The 27,648-nt window shown below is 41.7% G+C and overlaps 1 protein-coding gene across 10 annotated transcripts in view; it reads left to right on the top strand.

The window, feature by feature from the left end:
• By (focal adhesion protein tensin) overlaps window positions 1-27,648 on the top strand; it is a 215,089-nt gene that overhangs the window by 124,725 nt on the left and 62,716 nt on the right. For 9 of the 10 annotated variants that reach the window (XM_076777972.1, XM_076777976.1, XM_076777983.1 and 6 more), the window contains one exon: window positions 2,102-2,284. In XM_076777972.1, coding sequence (XP_076634087.1) covers window positions 2,102-2,284 — 183 coding nt within the window. Of the gene's footprint in view, window positions 1-2,101; window positions 2,285-14,021; window positions 14,426-27,648 lie in introns of those variants that run through there. The other variant, XM_076777979.1, reaches the window with a different exon arrangement.

The raw sequence follows: 27,648 nt of genomic DNA, 5'->3' as shown, positions 1-27,648 counted from the left end.
TAATTTTAAAGTAAAGTTTCTAAGTATAAAGTACCGTCGAATGAACGCGATATTATAGCAAAATAATTAGTAAAAATTTGATAATTTAATTTAACTAGAATAGTAGAGAAAATAGTATGTGTAATATTATTATTACAAACTTATTCAAATTTACAAATATCTAACTCTTTTTTCGAGACTTTTTCTGTTATAAAGGTTTTTAAGCTGTTCCTTTATTTTTTGCCTCGTCGATGAAAATACAACAAAGTAGATTTTAATCATATTTTAACTGAATAATATTATCCACAGAAATGGTATTATTGAGTTTGTAAAAATACTCTGTCATCTGTCATATTTCTTAATTTTTTTTTTTTATTAACACAAATATATCGCCTCTTGAATATTTGTTTGAAGAGACAAATTGCTTGTCCTTATCAGTGTTACTTAATTGTTTAAGTTAGAACAATAGTCTGTCAGATGCATCATAGGGAAAACAAAAGATCGGGCCTGACAGGAGTTGCTAGTCATATTGGGTCAGACGTTTCACCAGTGGTTCGTAGCCTGGAATTCACGGATCCCAAGGCCATTGTTACATTCGTAGAGAATTATCTAAAATTTATTTTTGTTGCTTGAAAATATTAATTTTACCCTTTTGGTGTTTCAAAACGTCACTAGCTGCACGACTGTTGAGCAATCTTTTTTTAAATCACTATTATGTTTTGTACCAAAGAATTACAAGCTTTCCTTGCTCGATCAAAGACGGTATTTCGTATATCCAGCGACTTTATTTGGAAGTTAAACGTCGCCATATTCTCTCGTATGGCGTGTAATTAATTTCGACGCTTTCGATTCTTCCGACGAAGGGAGAATATCTCAATTTGAGCCAACAGAAAGGGAACGGTCGTTCGGTCGCGCGGCATACGCAAGCAGCTCCATTTACGCCTCCTATTATACTCTTGTGCTAATCGTTATTATGGCAGTCCGTTGCATAACTGCAATTACCGTACCGCGAGGAACAACGTTCTGTAGGATTACACCGTTGCACGCGATCTTCTGTAGTCTCAGAGGGTCTACGAACTCCGGTTCAAAGCGTCAAGTTGGCTATTCTAACCCCTGAATGTATATTTTTGGCTGAAACGTATATTGACCATCCACTTATTTCTCGTGCAAACGTTCGTCTAAATGCAAACTAATACATTTCAGATTACGAACTAAACTTTCGAATAAAGTGTACGACGTTTTAAGTAAAGCGTCCAATTCATGATTCGCTACGTTGCATCAATACCAAACTTAAGTATTACGAAGTAACTCTAACGACAACGAACGACGATTACAAATAGTTTATTTAATATAAACTTTGCAACTCTCAATTTGGAGATTCAGTCTACTCAGTCATCTTGTTCTTACTTTTCCGACTAATAAATAAATTCTATCGAGAAAAAAAACAGTTTAGGTTAAAGAATCTATATAAAACTTTGCGACAGCTAGCGAGGCGTCAAAAACAATGGGCAAATATTCTCTTTCGTGGCTTTGAATTCTTTCGAATAGACTGAGAGGACTCTCGTTCGAGCCGATATTTCTTCTTCTATAGCTGTAACCAGTCGAAGTCATTTGTTACGAAGGACGCGTTTCGACTGTTCGCGAGTTCTATACAGTTGTCGCTGCGTCGTAGATAAATGCTCCGCTCGAAAGTAGTTTTTCAGTGGAGCGTGCAGACCGATCATTTACGATACAATTGTTTGGAGGCAAATATCCGCGACTAATCGAAGTATGTCATCGTTGCGATATGACGTATAGGACCACGCGCAAGCGAATCGCGCGGTCTAATTCTTCCCAAGGATGCAAGTGTTCGATGGTGACAAACTGTTGAACGTCGTATTGTTACTGGATGCCATTTTACTCTCAGAGCAATGACAATCGTGCGTCTCGTTGAAATAATTTCCATTTTAATAGAATTTCCTACGTAATAAACTTACTTAAGTTTCGTTGTCGAAGATTACCAAATAATTCCGCGACTATCTTTGATACGTCTAAGAGCAGGGGAAGAAAAACTATCAGAAAATATAAAATGTCGTTCGATCATAACTGGAAACTGAATTTTTCGTTTCGCCTCGTGTTCCAGGGTGCTAGATTCCGGGATACCTCGCAGCAAATCCACAAGCAATGGCAGGCAGATCCGGCGAGAGCATTTCCAACAGTCGGCACCGTCACCACGGGTTCGGTTTCACCCGCTTCGGGGGAGATTTCGACACCAAATTCGACGCCAAGTCCGAGCCCTAGCCCGACCAATAGTCAACAAGTCGTTGTAAGTACACCTCACCTGTCATCGAATCCTCTATTATTTTTTACCATTAGCAATATCATAGTTCAAAGACGGATTTCGGGTATTAACGTTATATTCTGTGCGTTATGTATTTCGTTTCTTTTATTTCTAATCTCTTAGTTAAAAAGAAAATTTGTTTCGGGCTAGCATAACATTCTCTCGATACAAATTGTATACTCAGGATCATTGAAGGTCCTTGTTAATTGCTTCTTCCCCAATGCTCGCTAAACGAGAGACAAAAAGAATTACAGGATCGCATATAACGAAATAAAAAATAAAATCCAATGGTGTAACCTCAACGACCTTGAACGACCACTTGATTTAGTTTCGACTGTAAAGGAAGATGGAGCACAAAGGTCGAGTAGTTTTCCACTTAGCATTCCATCCATTCGCGATTTCATCGTTCTTTCTGACTTCTAAGAATTCGACCTTCAAACTTTCAGCACAACTTGATCGTAATTATGATCTGTTGAAGGTATACGCTTACTCGGCTTTTAATTAAACTTTCCCGGAAACTTGGAACTTATTTCATTGAAATATGGTAGCCAGTGGAGCCAGCGAAGAATATTTCAATCATTTGCGCGCAACGAAAGGCTGAAAAAATAATCTGTTTAAATATCGAGAGAACTTTTATACGACTCGAGGGGAAACTTCAAGGGGATGGTTTCATGTTTTCGCTGGATACAGGATCGATCTTGGAGCTGTATTTAAAGAATACATGTTAGAATAAAACTGGTTAATTAATCTATTTTAATAATATGCACGGTTAATCGGTGTTTGGGCCTCGTTTAATAACGAGGTACAACAGGAACGAACTTCAGTTCTTAGTAACATAAATTAATGAAATCTGTGAATAACACAATGGCGGTACTCTGACGAAACGTAGCGATTTTTATCAAAATTTTTACAACTTCTTTTCGTGTAAAAATGAAAATCTGTTCGAGGTATGTTTCGAGAATTTTAAACTTGAAGAGGACGCGATAAGAACAAATGAATTTTTTCTCCGAGACGCGAATACCATCCTCTTAAGTACAAGCTCAAACTGCACGGGAGCTCCTAGAAATCTAGCGTCGTTCCTTCTTGGGACCAATAAGGTTTTATCTGTCTTATACACGAAACGATGAAATCTCCACGTATGCACTCCTTTCGGGCGTAAATCTCGGAAACTCTCCAGGGGTGTATCAACCGCCAAGGACGTGCATGTGGGTCAGGAACTGAATGCTTTTGTGCATTGTACAGACTGTATCACGAGTTGACCACTGACAACAGTTACACAATTAATGAAACGATATTTTGCAACAACAATTAAATTAAATTAAATGTTCAAAATGGTGACCATCGATATTTAGATGTCCTGCTTCTTACTAAATACATTAACAAGAAGGGACGAACAAAATATTTTTATGATTCCCGATATTAATTCTTACAGACACTGTTTGTATTCATTTTCATTGAACCCCATCGTTATTGACGTATTCATTAAAATGCGGTCTTTTAATTAGAATATTCAAATTATTGTGTGAAATCAAATTGATGTAAAATTCGCTGGTAAAGTTTCTCTTGTCGTTTCGTGACTAGCAGCGTAATGCAATAGAAATGCAGATCGCGGAACGTTAAACGAATCTTTCGTCGCGCGTATAGGTTTTTCGAGTTACCATTTTGGTACCGTTACTCCGATTGTTCTCCATGCGACGCAACCCTGTGCATCAGCAGAAAACATAGATGTACGCGTTCGCGAGTGCATACAACTAAACGCGCGGCATTGTTTGTGAGAGTCTATCGGTACGCGAGCCGTACATCCAATTGAACTGGTCGAGAACTCGGGGTTGGGGGGCTGCAACCCCTGTCTACAGTGCTATTGTACTCCCACGACTGTGCGGAGTTTGATTCTGGGTCACCAGGACTTAATGAGAAATTACTGGCTGTATATGGAGACTTCCGGGCGAACTCGTTACGTTGAAACTGATAGATTGAACCGCTGTAACGCTCGCACACACACGCCCATACCTTTTTTTTTAATTAAACCATAATTTGTAACGTGAAATGACTTTCGAGGAAAAAGCGTAGAGGAAAAATTGAAATATCACTTTGTCGGAATTTTAACTCTTTGCCGGATTACTTTCATGACCGAGATGGACGACGCAAAAATCATAAAATTATCTGCCTTTCTATAAATATAACTCACATCAGCGGCTGCAAATGTGTTTAGTTTAATAATTTGTTTACCGTGAACTTTTCACATGTCGAGGGGTTAAATTCAATCTATCAGCAACACGAACCTCATATCAGAAACAAAGTGATGTCATTATAAAATTAAAGATTAAACGAACGTGTTTTCTTTCTTTTCTAATGTAACGTAATATGGGTTAGTTAAACCATATTTGCTGGACCTCGTTCTTTCATCCTGCTCGACACAGTATTTTGTAGATTTTGCCTGGTCGTTTCGATTCGTCGAGTAAAATCCTTAAATAAAAAAAAATAACCAGCTTTCGCTGAGCTTACGTAATATTTTCTTCTTATTCCTATTTATGGAACCTAACTTTGGAACACCCTGTATGCGGGCAGTGAACGTAAAATTCGTATCGATGCATCGAGTATCGAGCACGTCGAATCCAAATGGTTCGTTATAAACTGGATCGTTTCGAGCGCCAGATAAAATGTCGCAATCGTTCGAGTCGATCTTGTTTTTCATTCGCGGCGATCATCCGCGAGCCAAGGTCACCGACAAGCCTGATACCGTAATACCGTTTCGGTGACATCAACGGCAATTTGTATGTTCCCGGAGAATCGTCGATGACCCATTCTTAGTTTTTGTCCGGTTGACCTAATTGAGCAATTGCGACGGACCCGTAGATTACTATCGTGCCTCGAATTCAGACATTCTCCACGGAAATAAAACCGCGCCGATATACGCAGTGGCGTCGATTAAACCAACCAGCCGTGCTTCCATCGAAATACCCAATTGGTGTAAAGTCCAATTGGATTATCGGCGGTCGTTCAATTGCACGTACGATTGCAGCTCGACGTTATTATCGCATTAACGTCGATTAGTCGGTGCCCGTTCGGCCTGGAACGACCAAACAAACGTCAAAACGTTATAACACGACGGTATCGGCCGATTTAAGGACTCAATCTGCCACGAGAACTACGGAATTTAATAATTTTCACAGAAATTCTGTATTTTAAACTTATCTTTTTATAAATTGAAAATATAGAATCTCGTGGAAATGATCGTAGGACGATTTTACGTAAAATTACGACACTTTCCAAAGTTCTGTCTGGAAAACTATGGATATGTGTTTCTGACGTGAATAGTTTTGCTTTAAATTGCCTCCGCGGCGTTCCAAGAAAATTCCATAGTCCGTAAAGGGAGGATCGGTGAACGGTTGAAATCGATCGATCGATCGTATTAGCGATTCTCGTTCGCCATATTTGTAACATAAATAACCGTGCCGCGATCTATTAACCTCTCGTTTTCTTTCTTTTTCTTCGATTATGAATAAATACTTCCTTATCTTTGTCTCGTAAATAATGTATTTGTTTTTTGTTTTTCTCGCATTGCCTGAACGAAATATGGAAAATTATAATATCAATACAATGTGAAACTCTCGTCTCAATAATTCTCTGGGTGATTTACGATTCTGTTCACAAGTGTATTAGCCCGTGGCGTCGGTTCCCGCACTCGCTACCAGAGGGCTACGCTCTCGTCTCTCTCGCAAGTGCTCGATCGACCACCTATTCCTGCATACTCAATGTTCCATTTTTCCCTCCTGCTATTTCGCTCGCTTCAAACCACCCACAAACTGCTCGTGGAAATTGCCGAATGCCCAAGATCCCAGAGAGTTAAAAATAAACGTTCCCTAGGCGGCACGTTCCCTGAAAATTCCATCGTCCGTAAAAGGGGCGAACGGTCTTCGAAACCAAATCGATCCCCATTAGCGATAGGCTTTAATCGGTCGTAGTCAGAAATCGGGGACATCGATTCGTTAGTTCCTTAACACGCGAAGAAGTCACTACCCCCGTCTTGAAGAGAGCTCCGTGAGTCGTTTTGCAGGGCTTCCCCGGCGCAGGTGAGCCCCGTCTCACCGGGTCATGATTAATCTTTGAAAGTTTTTGCCGCGCGCAATACCCGGGCTCCTTTCGTACGGGCACGAGTTAATTAACCCACCGGGAGTTCCACGCTGGCGAGATAAACGGACAGGCGAGTCAATCTTTCGATAATTAACGTCTTAATCGGCCGATCCTATCGCAATTACTAGCACCGAATAACTCCTACGTATCGTTCCCGTGGATCTGACGATGCGAGGCTCCGATAAAAGCGAACGGGCCCGCTCCTCCGTGTCCGGGTCAACCGTGGAAAGCAATGAATCGATGAAATTCACGACTAACGTTTCGCTCGCATCGCTTTCGCCCCGCTTGGAAATCGTCCGCTACTTATGGTAATGGCGGGGTAACAAGAAAACGGGGAAGCTCGAGGTCAAGAGGCCTCCGACCGGCTAAAAAAGAGAGGCACCGGGGTCCTTGAGAATCCTGCAGCTGCCAGTCGTCATCGGTTCATTGAACGGGGAGAAGACTGCCTCGCGTGTTCCAACGTCCTCGCCGTTTACGAATTGGAAAGGGGTTAGAAAACAGGGTTGAGGAGGTCGTTAGAAGCGTTGATGTGACACGGTACAGTAGCGACGCAGTTGGATACCCGTGCCCTGTTCTTTTTTTTCTGAATCGTACGCTGTCACTGGATAATAATGCCTCGATCGTTCGACGATCTATTTGCAACAGTCCGAAGAAGACCCTGAACGACGAACAAGATTGCCTTGTCCGCGAGGAAGATCTTACTGTAATACAAAACGATCAGTTTTAACCCTTAAGTGGATTATTGTGTTATTAATTATTTGAAAATTTATGTAATCCTCCATTAGCTCATTATTTTTTAAATGGTTTAAAGAGAAGTTGATTTCCATTTACCAATGTGGAAAAAGAACATTCAAAAATAACATTAAAAAAAAAGCATCGTATACTATGTGCTTGACATTAGGCGTAATATAATCTCACCTACTTTAGTTTTCAAATTTTTAATATCTTCGTATATTTCTAAACTTATTACGTATAAAAATATTTTAAAGAATCTGTTGCATGGGTGAGTGGAAGAGAAAGGTGACTTTATGAATTCACGTGAAAGGCCCAACAACTAAACTAAGATTGAAAGTCTACTTAAGGGTTACAGAACTTGAGTACTCGTTTGTCCTTCGTTGCTTATTTTAGGATCATCTGTTAGCAACGATCTGTAAATTATAAACGATAATCGGAACGCTTTGGTCCACGCGTCATTGAGTATTGGAAGATCGATGCTGTTTCGGGGTTCTTTCATTATTCAGATAAGGTACACAGGGAACCATTGTTGCGCGACCCTTCTCGCATTTTCGATGCAATTAATCTTACGTTGCCTTGTGAAGCGTGCACTAACGGACGTACGAATTTGCGTCAGGGCGTTAGATACACACCGCTCCATCGAAGTTGTTGCATCGCACCGCGCATTAATCTTGCTTAACTTAATTGCACCGGGTGCTTTGTTAGTTAAGCATCCGCGGAACACACGCGCGTAACAAAATTCCAGCCACAATCACGTGACCGCAGCCCCATTGCATTATGCAACGAACAATAACGCACGGATACGGTTATGCTCGAATAAGAAATTCATTATAATGAAAGGTAAGAAATTTCCTCGTTTATTGTTTGACCTCGAGGTTAAGTTAATTACGGTATATTGCTGCACCGATGCCTTTTGTATCGTAAATGCAGGGTAAAGTTATGCTCGTATTCGCATGCCATAATGGCGATTCGCTATAAATAGAAAGAAACTTATGAATTTTGTTCACATTGTTTATATTACACTGCGATTACTCCTCTATTTATGAAGTAATTTTCTTAAAAATATTAACGAGCAATATCGAATTACAATACCAATGGAAAAGTATAATACAAACAGTATACAACGTGACATTCCGTTTTCTTTTTAATTAAAACCTTCAAATATTTCATAAGAAACAAGTTTTTTTTTCATTTGTAATGAACACGAGTGGGAGTAGCCGTACATCTATGTTTACTCTGTTATGAGTTTGGGAAAAATTTATTTCCCCGGAACAGATCGGTAACAGTAGTCAGCAGTAAATACAGCAACAAATTTTTTTTTCATCCCTTCCTGCATTAACCTGAGTTCAAGATAAATATTTAGAAACTCGTGCTCTCCGTCATCCACATTCGTCATTATTGTAACCGTTTGGTAATTCTTGGAAGGTCCCTTCCACTCGACCTCGTAAAAGCTTATAATCTAGCCTGTCTAATAGCTGTCCCCAGCGTCCTATGTTTTCTAAACTCTCGTGTTTTTCTTTCACGAGACACGAGTGGCGGTTAACATCTGCGTGGGCACGCGTATACGAAACAGACTTATTTACGGTTGCAAGGGGGTTGCTGTGTTCGATCTTTGGCGACAGGACGAAAGAGGGAAGGAAGCACTTCCACGCCAGGCATCCGGGCACAATCTCTGTATCGGCTAACTTCTGGTTAATTTTAGATCCACGCGTTGCTCGTTAGATCGGTGAAATCCTGGCTCTCCTATTTTATGTATCCGAATCTGCGTGAAATTTATTCGTACGTATCGAGAGGAGGCGACGGATTGGACGTCGGCCAACAAATTGGAAAACGAATGGATTCGTCGGGATCGGAGATCCATCATCCTGATTTACGGATCACGGTGTCCTCGGCCAAGTTTTAAGGTTTATAAAGTGGCCTCGATTCGTCCTTAGCTTCCCGTCAAACCAACCGATGCGATTGTCTTGTTTCGAGAGAAGATACATTGTCTCGGTAACAATGGGAATGCTTCGAGTCGTGATTTAATTCGGTATTAAGTAGAAGCTTTTAACGCAAGTGGATTTCGTTCGCGGTCTAACGGGAACTGCGAAAAGGCGCTTGTAATATCGATTCGATACAACACGGTTTAAAATTTTTGTCAGATAAATTAACATATTCGTATATTAACGTAATCGAATATCCATTGTCGATGAACAATTATACTCATTGACTTATTTTTAGCGCAACATGTTATCCAAGTGTAAGTCAACATATTTCAGATTAAAAACGAAAATTTTGACAGAAATCAAATTTAAAAAAAAAAGAACATTTTTCAGATATCACGATACGAAATATTTCTTCAGATCTATTTGGAATTCTCAGAAACTCAAAAAACTCAAAAAAAGAATCCTGTAAACTCTAAATAATAACAGTTAGATCAGTATATAAAGTTCCTAGGGTTTAGACTTACCCCCTAACTCGTTAGTTAGATTTGTCCACGTTCGAACGAAGAACTTTAAGGCGATTAAGTTTTTGAGTCGTTCCGATATTCTCGATCCACGTTCAGCTTGCGTGCAACGTCCACCGTTACTCTTCGGAACAGAAACTTCTCGATGCATGAGTCGTAAAATCTGCCGTGTATATCTTTTTCTGGCGTCGTCGTTGAATTTCTGGCAGTCGGAAATTCGCGACAGATTCGCACAGAAGTTTCGTGTCTCGATGCAATCCTTTCGTGCGAACGATTCGTCATCGTGCTATATATCCTGCACCTAAAACTCAGTTCCTCGTCCACTCTTTCGAATCCTCCCACCCCCGATTCGTAGCGATTCGGTGCACCCAAAGGAATGGCTGCACCAGGCTCTAAGTGCATCGAAATTTATGAACCGTCCCTGGCCCTCCCCCCTCGCGCCGCGGGCGTTCGAATCTGTTGAACGATTAATGTTTCGTTCTCCGGCAGAATTTTACGTCGGAAGCGTGAAAAATGTTACGGTTCGTCCTCCCCCTACTCTCTCGCGGCTCCGTGAATCTTCCTCGCGGGTTCCAAAGTGCATTACTTTAAGCGATTTCGCGAGAGCGAATGGGTTTAATTGCTTTCGAACGACGGCTCGAGATTGCTTGGCCCTTTGACGCATTCGAGTTTCGGCGGTTAGTCTTGGCGTCGTCCGGGAGAATTTAAATTGAAGAATTAATTACGCGGTAGTCTTTAATTAGAGTTTCAGCGACGTCTATTCGACTCTGTGTCGCGATTATTCGTGGCGTAAGTGCAAAGTAAACTTGAAAACAAGACGATTTCAAGAGGAACGTGGAAGCGTAATTGCTATTGCAATTTTTTGATCGTAATAATATCAACTCCTGGAATAAAGTTTCTGATCATATTCATTAATACAAATTTTACGAAAAACTACCGTGTTTCATGATTATAAAATGTTATTACGTATAATTAAGATCCATGAGAAATGTAAGGAAGTAATTAACTACAAAACAACACAAACTTTTATTTTCAAAGACAACGTAGAAGGGAAACAAAATGTTACGTGGGAAAAAGTTTCCGGTCAAAGGTACCATTAATATTTTGTTTCGATAGGATCGTAATAATATACACGTTGCACATTAATAACTAATTTCTTGAGAAAGAAATTTTCACCCGACAATTTTTGGTATAACATGTTTAACGCTAATTGGTCCGTAATTACGACAGTTGTAATAATTGCTATCGATACGTATGGACGAGATTTAAAGTGTCGTAAAGCATCGTTCGAGCGTTTCGTGGTCTGAAAACCGGCTATCGTCTTCAAAACGCGTCCGTTGCGTCTTCTAATTATGCCGGGAGATTCACGATCGATAAAGAAATCGATTGGGAGGAGCGCGAGATCGGTTCGTCTTCCCAATGACGTCGCACGATAAATTCATCGGGGACGGTAATGGCGTTTCGTTTATCGGTATTTTCGTTGGGCGCAGGCAGCGCGTGGGTGGCGCGCAACACGAGCACCGTGCGTGTCTTTTTTTAACGGAGATGTGCGATTATTATTGTTATCGACGTTAGGTAAACGGCGATCGAGTTCTATTAATACAATGGCCACGAGAAATGGGCTGTAAACGTTGAACGATATTGTTACCCGCGGCACTCGGTTCCTGTTTCCCATTGTCGCGGAGTTTGCGTACCCTGAAACGTTGGGGCGAATTACTTAACGTACAGGGTGGTTCCAGAAACTGGTTTCAGGTTTTCTCTAAAAGGACGTCACGGCTGGGTTAATAACAACGTTTTCACCGTAACAGGATACCTAGAATCGTGTTGCGAAATTTTTAAGTATACACGTCGAGACTAACAAAACATTCTGATAATCGTAGGACTGCATAAACTACGAGATTTACTGCCAATCGAAAGTAGGTAATTGAAAACGTGTTCTGAATCATTGGGTTACCTCGAGCGACGAAACTTCGGTATCGATCGTTGTTTATTATATCAGACTGTCCAAGTTCGTGTTTCTTCGGAAGAATAATGCTGTCAATGTTCTGTAGAACTTACTCGATCAACGATATCCCCATTAACGAGCGACATTCGTTCGCGTACGAAGGCTCGAAAGCTTAATCGTAGCTAAAAGGAAGCACCCGGGAGTCGTCTGTACGGGGATAAAGAGACCACTTAAGCGAATCGCGATAAAACCGCCCACTTGTTTTTTCAGCCAGAGGGAATCGAACACGGTACATTTAATTAAATACAGAAATTAATTTCGCGCGGTGCACGCGTGCGTCGATCGGTCCGGATACGTACGTTTCTTCGACCGTGGACGATGACTGTCGTAAACGTAAGCGGCGCGAAAGGTACGATAAGACGAGTTTTCGTGAATTAACGAAGGCGCCGTTCATCAATTGTGTCCAATCGGAACGGGATCGAGGATCAAGGACGATGATGACACGCGGCAAAGAGATCGAGGGAGGAACTCGAGGGGATCGAGACAAATGATCCGTCTTCGCGAACCGGTTTCGGCTCGATAAGAGCGACGAAGACGGTCAGGCTCTGAATTCGTACGGATAATCGTCCGCGATACAAGAAGAAATAATAATTCAGGGTCCACGGTGGTTTTTACTGCGATCCCGCGCTCGGTGCAATCTCTGTTATTTGCATATTCGTCGCGATACGGCCGTCTGCTCGATCGCGCGCGAGGAGCACTCGAGGATTTCATTTTAATGGCGTCTGCGTAATTTACGGCGAATGCCGTGCGGTAAACAGCGTTTCGTGATATTTCATGACGATTCTAAATGCCGAACTTGTCGCTGGCTTGACCGATCACTCGTTAGAATATTCGCCTGAAAGATTACGAATCCACGAGCTACGTAACTCGAATTAAACGTTCCTTTCGAAACCGATCGTGCAACGCTTATTCATTAACCTCTTGTCTTATGTATTAAAACGAAGACATTTTTACATTTACGAAGTATTCATAAAACAAATTCATTCTTTGTTGTGACCATTCCTTGTACGAACGAATTCAAACAAAATTAAATAGTATAGGTTCGACAAATTATTTGAAATTAAATCGTACGTCAAGGGGTTAAGGAATAATTGTAACAATGTATAAATTCAAGCACGATGATCTATGGATCCCCTGCTGTCGTTCTAAAAGCAATTTCATTCCTGTTTAATATCGTGTTAATGCTTTACTTGCAAAAAATTCCGCACGTCCGCGTGTAATGTCGTCATCGTTGTTGAATCAGCTTCCGTTGAAAAGTACGCCATTGCTCGGAAAAGGTGATCCAAGTCGGGGCTGTACAATGGGCGAATTAAAATTTTAATTATAAAATTATACGTCTGTTTCGGGAGAAGCTTGATTTTTTGCGGCCCGTTCTAAAAATAAACGAAGCATCGAACCGAGAAGAGGAAATATCGATTCGAAATATTAATATAATTAAATGTCGTGCGTCTACGTTTATAAAATTCGACAATTACGAAAGCGACGTAAATCTATTTGGAGCCATCGAAAACATTTTCCTCGTTTGATATCTATATCCTTTAAATACTTGATAATTTTATTTATCGCTGATCAGTAAAAGCATACCACGGGCCTACTAACGCTTATCAGCATTTTTAAGTCGCAACGAGCGTAAACTTTTTTTATCTCGAAACAAAAATAGACCGACGTACACCGCTTTCATAATAAATTACTCGTACGTGTGTCTCGGCAATTAATTTTAATTTCAAAAGAAACATGCTTAGTTCTGAAATCACTGTACCAAACGGTGCTTTTCCCCGTGTGATAAATGTACAGTAGCTCACGAAAGTATTCGAACGTGCGAATAAGTCTTGTTAATGATATCTGGTTGGTCCTCCTTTGGCATCAATAACGTGTCTCAACCGGTTAATAATTATAAAAGATTATAGCTGTTGAGAATAAGCATCGCATGCATGTATTTTTAATGAAAATTTGTATGCATTGGTACAGTTCCCTCCCTTGCAAAGGTCAGTACTACCTGTGACCTTACTTACAATCTCATTTTGAAAACTTAAACCCAACGTGTGCATTCTATTTGTTAACGATGTAAATTGGAAGCAATCGAATACATTCGTGAGCTACCGTATAAGTAAATCACCCTGTCGTTCGAATAATTCCGGTGTATTTCCACGTGGTTGTGCAGCAAAGACGTAATTTTTATTCGGAGAGATGACGAATCGTGGACGGAAGGGTTACACCGCGGACGTTTGGAGAAAAGGACGAAGGTAGGGGGAAAAAACCAGGGAGAAAGAAGTGGCGAACAAGGAGAAACGAAGCGCGCGGTCTCGGGGCGCCTTGGCCGGGGCACCGCGCAAGCGCATTCCGTTCCACCTAACCTATACGTTCCGTCCGTGATCCGAAAGACACGAGCTCCATTCGAGTTCCGTCGGCTTCTGCCATCGAACGTGCCGCGTCCTTTCGCCGGTCTCGCCGCTCTCTTTTTGACATTTTTTGACAGCCCCTTCGACGACTGTCTCGCGATCTGCCTCGAACACGAGTCGTGTCGTCCAAAAAGAGAAAAACACGGAAATCATGTCGTGCGAATGCACGCCGCGTAAGCGTGGACTTCCGGCGGGCGAGAATTTTAAAAAGGCGACCGTTCGATCCGGAGACCAGTGCTGACCAAAATGACGCGCGATCGATCGTTGATCCCGGTGTTTGGCTGAGCTTCAGTGCGTTCGTGTGACTGATCGCGACGGTCGTTTCCCGTCTGACAGCTGTCAACATGCTGTCGACCGTTCAGTGTCACGGCGACGTGCATCGACGGAATTACCACGTCGCGTACGCGGTAAGTTTTTCCCGTTTACTTTGATTTCGCGCGGCGGTCCGGGGAAAAGCTGCTCCCGCCGCCGTAGGGCGAGGGGAGGCTGAGGGAGATAACGTAATTAACGACGGCGCTGGTCCGCGTTCGATGAGCTATCTCTGGAATGATGTAAGTGAAACGGATGTAATGTTGTTCCAAGAAATTCCACTGTCGTGTAACGCGGCTTGAAATAGAGATTGCTTCGATGAGCGCGCCACGCGAATATTCCCCGCTCTCGACGTCCAAACGGGGCAGAACGCCTGGCAAAAATAGGGAAAATTCCCGCGCGCCGATCAGCGCCGTCGACATAACGAATAACATTTATTATTTCATCCAAAGTCGATAAAACTTAACGAACAAAAATATATTTGTATCTTGAAATGTTAAAGAGTATCTGTGGAAAGTGGCGAACAGATTCATCAAGGTCTTCTGTTATAAAAAAATTGTCAAATATCGCTTCTCGTTCTGTCATTTTACACGAATCTCACCCCTTGAGTACGAGCGATTCCACATTGAAACGCAAATGAAAATTGTTAAATATTGAACTCTTGACAATTTCACGAGTATTTTTTTAAAGCCGAGGAAATGGTTCTTCCGACGGTATATTTGTGTTTAAGCACCTTTTTGTCAAGTATAATTTTAAACAATTTGACTATGTATATCAGACTACGAAAGAAACGTTGCAGTCAAGAACCTTTTTAATAATACTTTACTTCCCTTATTGATTAACTCAGCCCTGTCCTGAATATTCTCCAAGTATAAGAATCGATATTTTCTCACAAACTGGTTTAACAAATAACTCCCGCGTCGTCCAGAGTATCGCGATTCCCTGAGATCGATTTTCTATCCGATCCATTGTTTTCCTCGTATTACTTAATATTGCTCAGCGTGTATCGTTCCACGTGTTGCGCGTGTGGATCGTACAGACGTTGATCCCTATTGCTTGGCAATAACACTTGGAGGAATCGCGTCGAATCTGTTTTCCTTTCGTCGTCGAAAACGCATTTCCTTTTGTACGGTCGGCGAATATGTATCGAACACGTATCACGACCTCACGGCGCCTTGCGTCATTTGTCTATTCTCGGTTCGGTTTTATCGCTGCAAACGCGTTTACCCGGCTGTCGCGTAATTTTCAAGCAGCCGCGGGTTTCCACACTCGCGGAGAAAAGCCATGGAAATGTCTGGGCCGCTCCGGAGATTAGATACCATAAACGCGTATTGCGGACGTATTTCTATCCGCGTTTCGCAGTCGAACGTGCTTTGTGCCGCGATGCCAGCGCATATTAAATTCCCTCGTGCTTCGAATCCCGAGACGGTCAGTTTTCAAACTTTCTCCCTAACAGCGTGAACTTATCGTAAAAGGTACTACGTCGGCCTTCGTAGCCGCGGAATAATTTACAAACCGTCGGAGAGGTCGTTGAGCTAACTCGTTATATTTTATATTATGTTTCACTTTCGGCTTGCGAAACGCGAACGCTCGTTCGACAGTCTTTTTTACTTTCCCGCGATCGTGTTGGCAACGGTTCAAAAATTGTTGGCTCCTCTATGGAAATTGAAAGTTCTAAAAACACGAAAAACACTACGTAAAATATATCGTTACTCGAGGGAGTTTTCTATCGTGAGAAAGTACATGAATTACGAAATATGTAAATAGAAATTTTTGGGGAATATTAGTTTTAAATTACGACGAAGAGTATGTAATCATTCAAGATATTCCGTAAATATTTATAAAAATCGTTCTCGACCGCTCAAAGGATATCTAGAGTTATTAAAAACGAAGTTGAATAGTTAATGAGAGAAACATAGAATTATTCATAACATAGTATTATATAGAAATATTGAATACTGTGTATTACAATACCAAGAAATTCAAATAAATGCAGGGGTGCCTGAATCGTCTTCCAACTAGTTTCCTTTTATTTTTATTCGTGCAACAAACTGTACGATCGTTCGAACCGATGACACCTTGTGCGTAGTAAATTACAATTCGCGCGTGATAAATTAAATTATACTAAGGCACCAGCGATCTTGATGGGCAGATAAACTTTCTATAATTTAGATTACGCTCGGCATTAGCAGGCATTAACCTTAATCGAAGTGGCGCATTTAATGCTGAACGGTAATCGAAACAGAAAGAAACGGATAAAGGAAAAGGGTAACCGGGATCGGTCGAGCGAACCGCGCCCCGATCAATTAATCCGTGCTCGATTCGCTTGGTACAGTAATTCCTCGTTTAATGATAAAATTTTAACGCGGGATTAGAGGAATTGAACTATCTTGTTCGCTGTTTATGCATTTTGGGCTCAAACGATCCGCCAATGAGTGCGTTCAACAGTTATGAAATTAAAAATCTACTTCGAAACGATGCCATATACATATTGTTACGATAATTACTAATGTATTTCTCAATTTTGTCGTTAGGAAAGCATTATCTTCTCGATGAAAATAAGTTTATTACATTACATTACACTAAAAAATTCTCTACCGATACTCGGTTAAAGAACCCTGATGGTCCCAATTTTCGATCTTCAAACGAGGGAATATTGTACAGACATTTCTCGATTTATGATCCCCTGTTTGCAACAAATTCCATTCAAGATTGCACAAAAATAAATAAAGGTACAGCATTTTTGTGACTAAAATAATCATTGAGTGCTGTTGTTTATAAGTTGAACTCTAGCTATACTATAGTTTGAGTAGAAAGTTTCGAAAGATTTTCTTGAATACACCTTGATTGGACCACGGTTATCAAAGTATCGTCGAAAGATTGTCTAAGACTATATTTGATTTAATTTTGACGCATGCGTGTTGGTTGGGAAACCGCTGCGCGGGAAACGCGAGAATCAGGAAGCTCTTTCGCTTGGCATAGCGTGGACGAAGGCGAAAGACTGGCGTCGTGTGACTCTTTCGCGGAAGTACATGTATGTATGTCATGTAAGCGCCGTAATCCGATTCCAGGATGTGCTCTCGAAGGCCGGAATGCTTTAGAAACGATCTCACGCGCTCAGGCTAGCTTTATTTTATTTATTTATCGACCCAAAGGGTAGAAACCCCTTTGACGCCGGAACAAGAACGGAATAAAAATTTCGAGAGAAGAATGGAACAAATTAAAATTCTACTTTGAGACATCGTAGGATATCTGTCGTGCCCATTTACTGTTCACGGAAGCAAAACATGGAATTATCGTGGACATTTGATGCGTCATCCGTCCACTCGAGTTAGCACTTGACATCTTCGTAAGCAACGAATGCTGGTAGATTACATAAATCGTAGAAATAGAAACTCGTTTACTCTGAAAGCATCAGTCCGTGGACCTACGGTTGTGCATAATTAACTTTTACCGCTGGTAGCTTCGGAAATACACGAGACAATTGCACAGAGATAGGTCTTTAAATCCAAACGAATTCACCCAGAAGTTTTCAAATTCCTTGTTCTTGTATTTTCATTTACGTTGGTTCCTAAATCGCACGGAAACCGAAGTGAAGGAACTTCTCGACGCTTGGGCTCACCTGGTAGTCCTCGGGGAAATGAAAGACGTTCAACTTCCGGAATAGAATCCGATCGGTCGGTTCTGATTCTCCTTACGGCCCTCGGAACTTTTTCGTTCGATTCTCCTATCGCTTCGAGTTTCGAGTTTTCAGAGAAGCTATATTTATCCAGCAATGGAGCCGTCATTCAACGAACATTAAATAGCTAGTTTTCGTCGGACATTTTCCTCTGTATCCGTGCAACACAATGCTTGGCGTTAACGTTAAAAATATAAAATCGATGACACGAGAGCGTATTTTCTGCAGTCATCGTCTCGTAATCGGGTATATCCAATGGCTAACAAAAGTATCGGAAACAGCAAAAAATACGATCTGTGTCAACGCGTTGTTCCTTAACATACTTACGTTGAATACGTCGGAGAAAACTTTTCCCAATAAAAAGACCACGGGATAATAACCGTGACGATTGTTTCAAGTGATATTTATATGACAGGTTGACGTCACGCGATGGGAACGATTTTGACCGATGCTTTAAACGCCTTGAAATTGCGAGTAGGTTTCCAAGCTGAAATACGTCTATAAATCAACCGTTCCCGACGATAATAGCGACGGTTCGTTGGCGATTTATTAAAACGGCGCTATCAACGGTGTCAACAATGGTCGCGACTCTGGTTCGTTCGTAGATCGGGCGTCGCTTTCACGGACCGCGACGTTCGTTACCAGTCGTGGCGTGGAAATGTACTACGGGAACGATTAAAAATCCAGGATTAGATTGTACGAATTAGCTGGCGTCTGGTGTGTATACACCGACCCAAGCAATCGCGTTGTCGCTCGTACGCGTTACACGACACGCGTCACGCGTGTACGCTGATTCATGGAGAATACGTTGACCACCGTCGTTCGTCACGTTTCGATGAAACGACAGCGTTCACCCACTTTTACTTCGCAACTATCGATGTTTCTATCCATAACGGAAAATTCTAATTAAGATATCTAGCAAGTTTCGTGTATTCGAGTCCCCTTTCGAGACGAAAGGATAGCTTGAAAATTAGAAGATGTTTCCATAATTTCTGACACTATTATTCGTTGTATTTGCCAGCATTTAATATGAAAGAGAAATTGCATAACGAAGTGAAAAATATCTTTTTTGAGGAATATTTATTTACGGAGTAACGTTTCCCGATAAGTATACCCAAGGAGGATGTCCTTAAACGCAAAGTGGGCACGAAATTGCCCAAATAGTCGACGGACCTCGGAAGAGGCAGACGACCCTTATCCACGAACTTGGGGGCGTTTATTTAAGGTTCCGGACAAGGTGTCGCCAGTCTGCTAATTGATGCTCCAGAACGACGGAGTGGACGAAAGCGACAGAGGCAGATCGCTAGCGATTTGTTTCCATTTGTTCGCCGAGGCGTGTATAGGGCTAATGTCGCAGTCAATTACTGTACATAACAGACGAATCGAAGAGCACCGGCGAGAAAACCAGTTTAGCACGTGTATGGTCTTGTTCGTGAAGTACCAGTTCGTTGAGTCCTCAAGTTCATCGACTTGACGCAATGTATCTGGTTCCCGATGCATGCGATACTGCGATTTCGTTGCACCGCTGTCACATTATATTTCTGACGCTGACAAGGAACGTCCATGAAATACCGATGCCGATTTCGACGAAAGTTTGCGAGTTCCTAGCCAAAAATAAGATTTCTAAATAATTTCTTTCGCTAAATATAATGTGGTATACTCTCTGTTATTACGAAACGGAATCGTTAGGAAAATTTAGCTACTGTTAGAACAAATTGTGTACCCACGAGTAAAATATATTAATAATCGTAATCGTAAATTTTTCAGACTTTTTGTGCATTTAACCAAAAAACTAAACGAAGCTTTTGCTCGAGCTCAAAAATAAAACAAAGCTGATTGTCAAGGACGAGAAATCCGGAAAAAGCGTTTTACCAGAAAATACCAGCCATCCTTTTCATAGACTGGCACGTTCGTTAGAGAAATTTTTTTCCAATTTTTTCCTGTCGGGAAACTTTAAACGCGAAAATGCAAATTCTCGTCAGCTTGTCGCGACTGAGAAATCGATGGCTGCGTCGCTGCTGTTGCACGCGTTCCGCGGCCATACTTTCCCCGTGTAAATATCGCGGTGTCGCGAAGGTTGTTCCAGATCTGGGTAAAAAACGGAAAAAAAAAAAAAATTTTCCGACGACGGAGACGATCGAGGCGGCGCGGATTGCTTGGAAGCGACGCGTCGCGAAGAACGCGGGGCGGGATCTCGAACGTGAACGAAATACACGAGCACGGCAAGTGGGTCGTGATCCAACTCTCCGTGACGTTACATCCATCTTGAAAGAATTTCCACCGCGCGCGGAGCTTAATAAAGAAGCTTCGTCTTATTTTTCGTTCGGGCCCCGTGGCCACACAAGAAGGGGAGCCGGTTTTACGTCTCGGAGAAGAAAATTTCGATATTTGGCGGCGATCCAGCCGCTGAATCGAAACCGCTATCGCGTACGAGTCGCTTACGGGCATCCAGTCGGCTACCTACGAACATTTCGCAAACTTACTTCTGTCCAGTTCCGACGTCCAATCTCTAATCTCGAATCTTGGGAAAATCATTTTTACAGAAATCTTTCTCCCCGCGCGATTACTCGTAATCTCCTGGACGAACTTTTTATGAAAGACTGGAAGAAAATTGTATTCGAACACTGATCAACTCGTAACGTTGATTCGTAACAAAGGTGAAAGATTATTGAAATTATTTTGAGAGAATATCAAAGGTTTTAGGTCGGTATCGTAATTCGTGTTCGCCATTTCAAATCGAACGTAAAGTTAGAGTCGGTATCTCGCGAGTATGTAAACTTCTTTTTTACGAAAAGAGGATAAACGAATAAAGTAATTTGTCAGACGTTCATAAATTTCATCGGCGGTCCGTGTGTCCGCGGTCGAGACCAAGAAAAGGGTAAAATCGGTTCGTTCGCGCGAGATATCAAGGGTCAAAGATAAAGCTTGACTTTGGATAAAGCGCGCCCTCCCTTCGACGCGTCACGACGCCTCTCTTTACGATTTCCATCGCCCATTATATTGCACTTGCAATGATCGCGGCTGAGTACAACGATACAAGGAGGAAAATCATTCCTTTCGTTTACTTCTATCCGATTTCACTGGTACTCTGATACTTTCAAATTTCAAGTTTCATTTTCTTTCGTGCCGTCCTACGAAGATTGTTAAAAGTACGAAACATCAAAAATGTAAAGACTAATATTTATAACAGAATGATTTCTTTTTTTTCAATTTGAAGAATAAACAGTTGCTGAATTCCGTCCACTCGCTATAAACATGACGCGCGTGCTTATATTTTATTTTGTATTTTTTTCGTTTTTTGTGTTTTGTTTAGCGACGATACAATAACGAGCGAAATAACTTTTTTTGTCGCGCGTTCCGCGAATCGCGAATACCTTTGGATATTTATAACGATGAACGAGAAGGTTGTCACTTCCTGTGAGGTCATAGAGTCTCGATCCGAGACGTCGAAAGAAAAAGTGTTTGCACGTTCGTGTAAATAGCAGACGTTGCGTAATCATTGGCCATTAGGTAGATGAATGCACGTATGAGCTAGTGCCCGCGGCACGATGTTTCCTGTATCGAGTCAAGGATGCGAGCAACGTTACAAAGATTCTTTCTGTTTTGCATTGGCGTCACGATCGAACAGGTGTCACTTAAGGCGGTTGCTCGATTATTGGACGGATTAGAATATCCTTTTGCCCGTTTGTCTTGGAGACTTCCTATCCTTGGCCTCGTTTCCTCAGGCCCATCGATCCTTTGTTCGACGTTCCGCTTTTTAGCAGCCCTTGCGTGCCATTACTTCTGTTGACAAAATAGGTAACTTCGACAGAGTTAATTATTTTTATATTGAACAAATTTCAAAGTTTGAGATTCATAAAGCCCATAGTCTTTTTTTTAGTAAAATCTCAAGCAAAATAAATGGAAGATTTCATTAATTCGAACCGAAGCATTATCTGTTATCTCGTCGCCTATTTCTTTTTGGTCTTATTCAGTTTCGAGACTGCATCTAAAGCAGCGAATACTCGAGGGACGCGTAAGAACACTCTTTCAATTATCGTTTTCCATTTTTTCCACCTCTGTCGTCCCTCGCAGCTTCCGACCACTTTTTCGATAGCTTTATCCGATTACTCTTATCATTTTCCAACCATTCTCTTGGGCCGTTCTCATTAAAACTTCTGCAGCGTGGTATCCTACGCAAAATTCTGTCTTCGTCTTCGTTCTTCGTCCCGAAAGTACGGTGAGACAAGGACGGGGAACCTTATGGTAGTAAAAAGTTGAACGTCGCTTCGGAGGTTCTTCGTGTATGAGCAATTTCGCCAAAATTCTAAAGGAACATCTAGCTGGATACAAATTAATATCCTTTTAGGAAATCGTAAACTGTTCCCGTGCTTTATCCGCTAACCAAACAATACAAAAGACAACACGATGAATACACAGTTCGATAAGAGCGGTTTACTTTTTAGCATTGTAGTAGAATTTCACAATGGCATAACGTGCATACATTCGAACATATCAGAATAGTCTCTGACACACTTTTTGTCTGCAACAATATATTGCATCATTGTATCGGTTGCTCGGATCTGAGCGAGACAAAGGATGACACGCTAACCATACAGCATTGATTGTGGTTCTGCAGAGAGAGATTTCAGTGACATTTTTGCGTAACCTTTAGACCATGAAATCGGAACGAAACTTGAACTGAAAAACATTGAGAAATAATTCTTTTCTCATCTTGTACTAATACATTTTTCTAAATTCAATTGCCCTGAGAAAATAGACTTTTTGTTCGACGAGGCTGTACCTGAAAACTCTCGAGCATACTTTAAACGTTTAATTTTCATTAATTAGAATAGGAAAAGGGTAGGTTAATCGAAGTCTTTGTTCCCCTGTTCTAATTCTACGATCAGACGTTCGTATGATCGCTCGAAGGAGTCACGTACGAGGACTCCACGTAACTCCGATAGTCCTCGAATACCCAAAACCCGGTCGTCTCTCGTACATTTCGCAATTTATTCGTTTAATGTGACGCGACGTGACTCCGATCAGCGATGGTTGTCTCGACTCTTTCCTCATACCACGGTCACGATTGTGTCGAGTCGAGTGCTGATTCCTCCGCAGCTGTGCTCTCGTTGAGTGCTAGACGTGATTCTCAATCGCAATGCGCGGTTTGTTGCGGGGCATAAGTCAATTAAACCGGTATTAGCCAATCGGTCGTCTTTCTGCCGAACGGTTTGCCTTCCCGATGATTATTCCATTCGTTAAATCGTGCGCTGACGACCGATCGCGTCTATATTTAGCCTGGCCTTTTACACAAACCCGATGACATTAGTTTCTCGTATATTAGATGTCACATTTTTCGATCTCGCGAGATTAACACGTCGTCGTTGAATAATTGTTCCGGCGCATCGGTACGCGTCATACATCAATTTAAAGTGTCGTACCTGCTCTCGGTCGAGAACTATTTGTTGCTTCGTGGACAGTTCCAACGTATACTTATCGTTACAATTTTTACTACGAAATTATCGTTTTGGTTCTCCTTGCTTCGAGGTTGCCTTGGTTTCAAATATTTTGTTTCGTTTCTGTTCATCGAAAAATATATCAAAAATTCAAAGTTGACTCGTGAATTTTCTGAAACAAGATCGAAATAAATCGAACATTTTTTAATACGTTTCGAGAAAGGTCCACGACACTTTAGTAACATTCTACTGGAACAGTAAAACATCCGTCTCTCTTTTTTTATTTAAATAAGCCGTTCTCCTTCGAGCGTGTGCACCGTCCAGGCCTGTTTGTCAAAACAAGATCTCGCTCCTGGCGTTGTGCAACGCGCTATACATCACCAATTACATTCCCGAGCGTTGTAAACTATTCCTCGTAGTGCATTCTTGCAACGGAAAGAAAATTCTAAATTCCTTCCGTTACTTATTTGTTTTTATTACCCTCCGGGAAAGGAACGTGCTTTCGACGTACGTTCGACGTGAATATTCACCGATGAAACTTCGATTAAAAACAACTTCGAGGAATCCATCGGGTCCGAGAAACGAAATTTTATCAATAATGCAAAACGCACGCTCGTAGACGAGATTCGATTAAAAAAGTTCGTTTGTAACTTAAAGTATTCAAAAGTTTCACCGTGTAAAATTGGCCGTCTCATAGCCAGGAACTGAATAATTTCACGCCGGAATTTTGTGTCCCCCGGATAGCTACGGAACACTAGTTTTAATGGGGCGAAGTTTTATTCCGTTCGTCGAGTTAATTAGCATCGCGGATGATTCGAACGTCGTTTAAGTAGGCCGAGACGCTCGCGAATTTAATATGCGAATCGTCACGGCGCGGTATTTGCATTTTTGAAGTTTCGCCTGTTTTCGTGCCGGCGAGCGCGAACAGAAACGTTTCCGATCCGAAACTGGAGCCGCCAGCTAAGCAATCCGTTCAGCCAACGGCCACGTTTGCTTTATTACCAGGCCCCTGTATATTAAAATGTAGCTCTCGGCGAAAGTTCTGAAACTCCTTCGAACGAAAATGTAAGCCACTCGTTTATTCGTTTCGTTGCCGCTCCTTCATTAGGAACTGAATTTAATTCCGTGCCTTATTATGAATTTACACGATGGGGGATTTTTATTCCAAACCAGGGACGAGTGGAACCCACAGCCTTTTCGCATATTTCGTTCGTTACGTATCTTCTACCTTTATAAATTCTACGCTCTTAAACAGCGCTTGATAATGATTAACGAGATAGAGATTCATTTAGGCACACCAGGCGATATGTAATAATAAAAGCGCGAACGAATATTCAAAGGAGACAAAATAAATATATGGTGCTTTTGAGGGAACTTGTGTACACCAACGAGACAATCGCGATACGCTGCAGAGTATCTTAGCACGATGGACTTATACATATAATTAATTTTTTTATGCATCACAATTTACCGAGCCGCGAACAATTCAAAACGTTCGAGCATTTTTCACCCGGAGGAAGAAATCAGTTTCTCGTTGGCGATAAATCACTGTACAATGCGGTTTTTTTTTTCTAGCAGTGCAGTTTATCGCCGATTCATCGAACGCATTTCGCGGCATTTCGCCCGCCGAAAGAAATATCTCGTTACGCACACTTCGGGGTTCATGCGTCGTTGCACATTGATTCACAATGGTCGCGTGGGTTCCAGGTTTCTATTGTGAAAATGTTTGCTCTATCGAATGCGTCGATCGATAAGCACGCGGTATTTCCGGGCGCCGCGAGGCGTAAAATTTACAGCATCTCGATTTATCAATAACGTTCGCGCGAAACGTTTCGTGCTTTTACACGTGCACGGAATTGAAACATTACCGGGCCCGTCCAGGGATAGAAAATCGCATTTACTTATCCCGGGCTCCTCTTAAATTACCGACACTGTGAATCTCAATTACTACGTTTCGCATCTTTATTCGCGCGCCGTTCTCCCGACAAGGACACCCATCTATTTATCCAGCCATCTAGTCCTGGTAAAACGTGTTCTACCCGCGAAGGCCTATGGGCTAGTTAAAGTGATTTATCGTGTCGTAAAATATTCTCCTCGTCCGTTGCGTTCCTGCGGAGACAGTGGCCGATTCGATATCAATTCCCGTGCTTGGCAAATAGTCGAAAAAACAACGTTCCATACCTTGGAACTTTTCGACGACTTTGTTGGAAAGCCATTATTATTCTGAATAAAAGTATACAATTAGGAAAATTTGCTTGAGTCGACTACCAGAGGGTTTTCGAGTTTTCAGTTTGTCTAGCTTGTTGTTGGAATCGATCATATTTTAACGAATAGAAATTTTTAATTCGTTTGTAATTTTTCATAAAATAAAATGTTTTTATGCCTGATATAGCAAGAGTGAGACTTTTGGAGCCAGTCGGATTAGGGCGATGGCGTGTTTGCAAGTGGAAAAGCCTGGTGTGGTTAGACAAGATTCAGTAGATATCTGTGTAATTGGGCGGACAAATGCAGTTTTTGGTTGATCGACGAGAACGTAAAATTGAAGAGATTTTTAATACCGATTGAATCGAAACGGGGGTACGGTTTATTCTAACAAGGGGAAAAGTGGAGGACCGTGAAAATGTAGAGGAATAGGCGAGGAGCGGAGAAGATTTAAGAGGATTCAGGTGTAGTCCGTGAGAAACCGACCATTCGTGAACTTTCGAGAGATCCGTTTCGACTGCGGATATTGCAGAGACGGTATGCAACGAGTCAAATACTTTGAGCAGCCATGTGTCATCAGCATACATGCAGGTAGCACAATGTATGGCAATATATGGGGCATTCTGCAACGTATACGTCGAATAACCGAGGACCAAGCGTACAGTAGACGGAAATGAATTTAGTATCGTAACTTGTTACGAACGAGATCTAAGATTTTCGCTCGAAACTAGTTTAAAGCAGCATCGTTTACGTCCAAACTACCGAACTTTGCCAAGAAAAAGTAATGAATTTAAACCGTCGAATGCTTTGGTAAAATCACGGAATTTTACGTCAAACGTACGCGATACATTGTTTGATAAGTAAGAGATACAGCACTGGAACTGTGTCGAAAGCCTGATTGAAACCTCGAAATTGCAACTGATCTGTTGAGAATTTTTTGAAGCTGAATAAAAGGAATACTCTCAAAGCCTCGCGAGATGAAAGAAGCGATAGAAATGGGACGCAGAGAATTAAACGACGTGAGATTCATAATTTTAGCGACGAGGTAAACAACTGAATATTCTCAAATAATCCACCATTTTCATTCGACGTGGTAGTAAAAGAAATATTGATTTTGTCACAGTTTTTTGAGATTTTTCCTTCAAAGTTCCACTCCAGTTTTTATAATAAATAATTACTTATAAAAATCCTTACGTGGAACTGAAGCTACCATCTGATAGCTTAAGAAAATTGCACGATTTCTTGTTTCGCAACTTGCAGTGAAAAATTACATGTCCGACCATATCTAACATATTTTTAGAGACCTCTTACGCTGGTTCCTATTATGGCTATAATAATTAATATTTTTAGACGAAATTTTTACAAGAAGTAGTACAAGAAATGTACTTTCGAAAACATTAAACATTTATAAAAAAAAGGGTGCAAAACGAATGAAAAATAAGAAATCATCGATTCTCTATCAACCTACCCCACTCTTTCTAGTTCCCAAGGAATATTTCGTTCCTTCGAAGCCCCCGGAGTCACATATGGGGGAGCATCCTCTATAGAAACGATCTGCGCGCAGTCCAGTCGCGAAACATCGTGGAACCTTATAAAATTAGCCCGCGAGACTGAATTTCGAGTTCGTAAAATGCAGCGGGCCATCATTGTCTGTTAAAGAATGCACCGGAACGTCCAGGGTCAGGGTGTGCCGGAGACACGCAACCGTCGCTCGGGGGAATTGCGTTCGACGAGGGTGGCAATTTCCACGGGGGGTAATTATATTTACAAGGGAGTGGCACTCGACCTAGTCGTGAGACTCGTCCCTTTTCCCTGTGCGGCGCACGATGGAACTCGCGCGATCCCGTCTAGAATCCGGCGGCGCAGGACCAAGCCTGCGTGCGACTCGCGAACGCCGGTCGCCGTCTCCATGGTTACGTATCGTGATGCCCCCGCCTCCACCTCGTCCCGCGGACGTTCTACGGAGATGCAGGGGTTTCGTCCCTCTATCTATCCGGCCGCA

This window comes from Colletes latitarsis, chromosome 11 (assembly GCF_051014445.1).
Source record: "Colletes latitarsis isolate SP2378_abdomen chromosome 11, iyColLati1, whole genome shotgun sequence".
NCBI lineage: Eukaryota > Metazoa > Arthropoda > Insecta > Hymenoptera > Colletidae > Colletes > Colletes latitarsis.
Note: the sequence above shows the minus strand (reverse complement) of the source record. Positions and strands in the feature narration are given on the sequence as shown.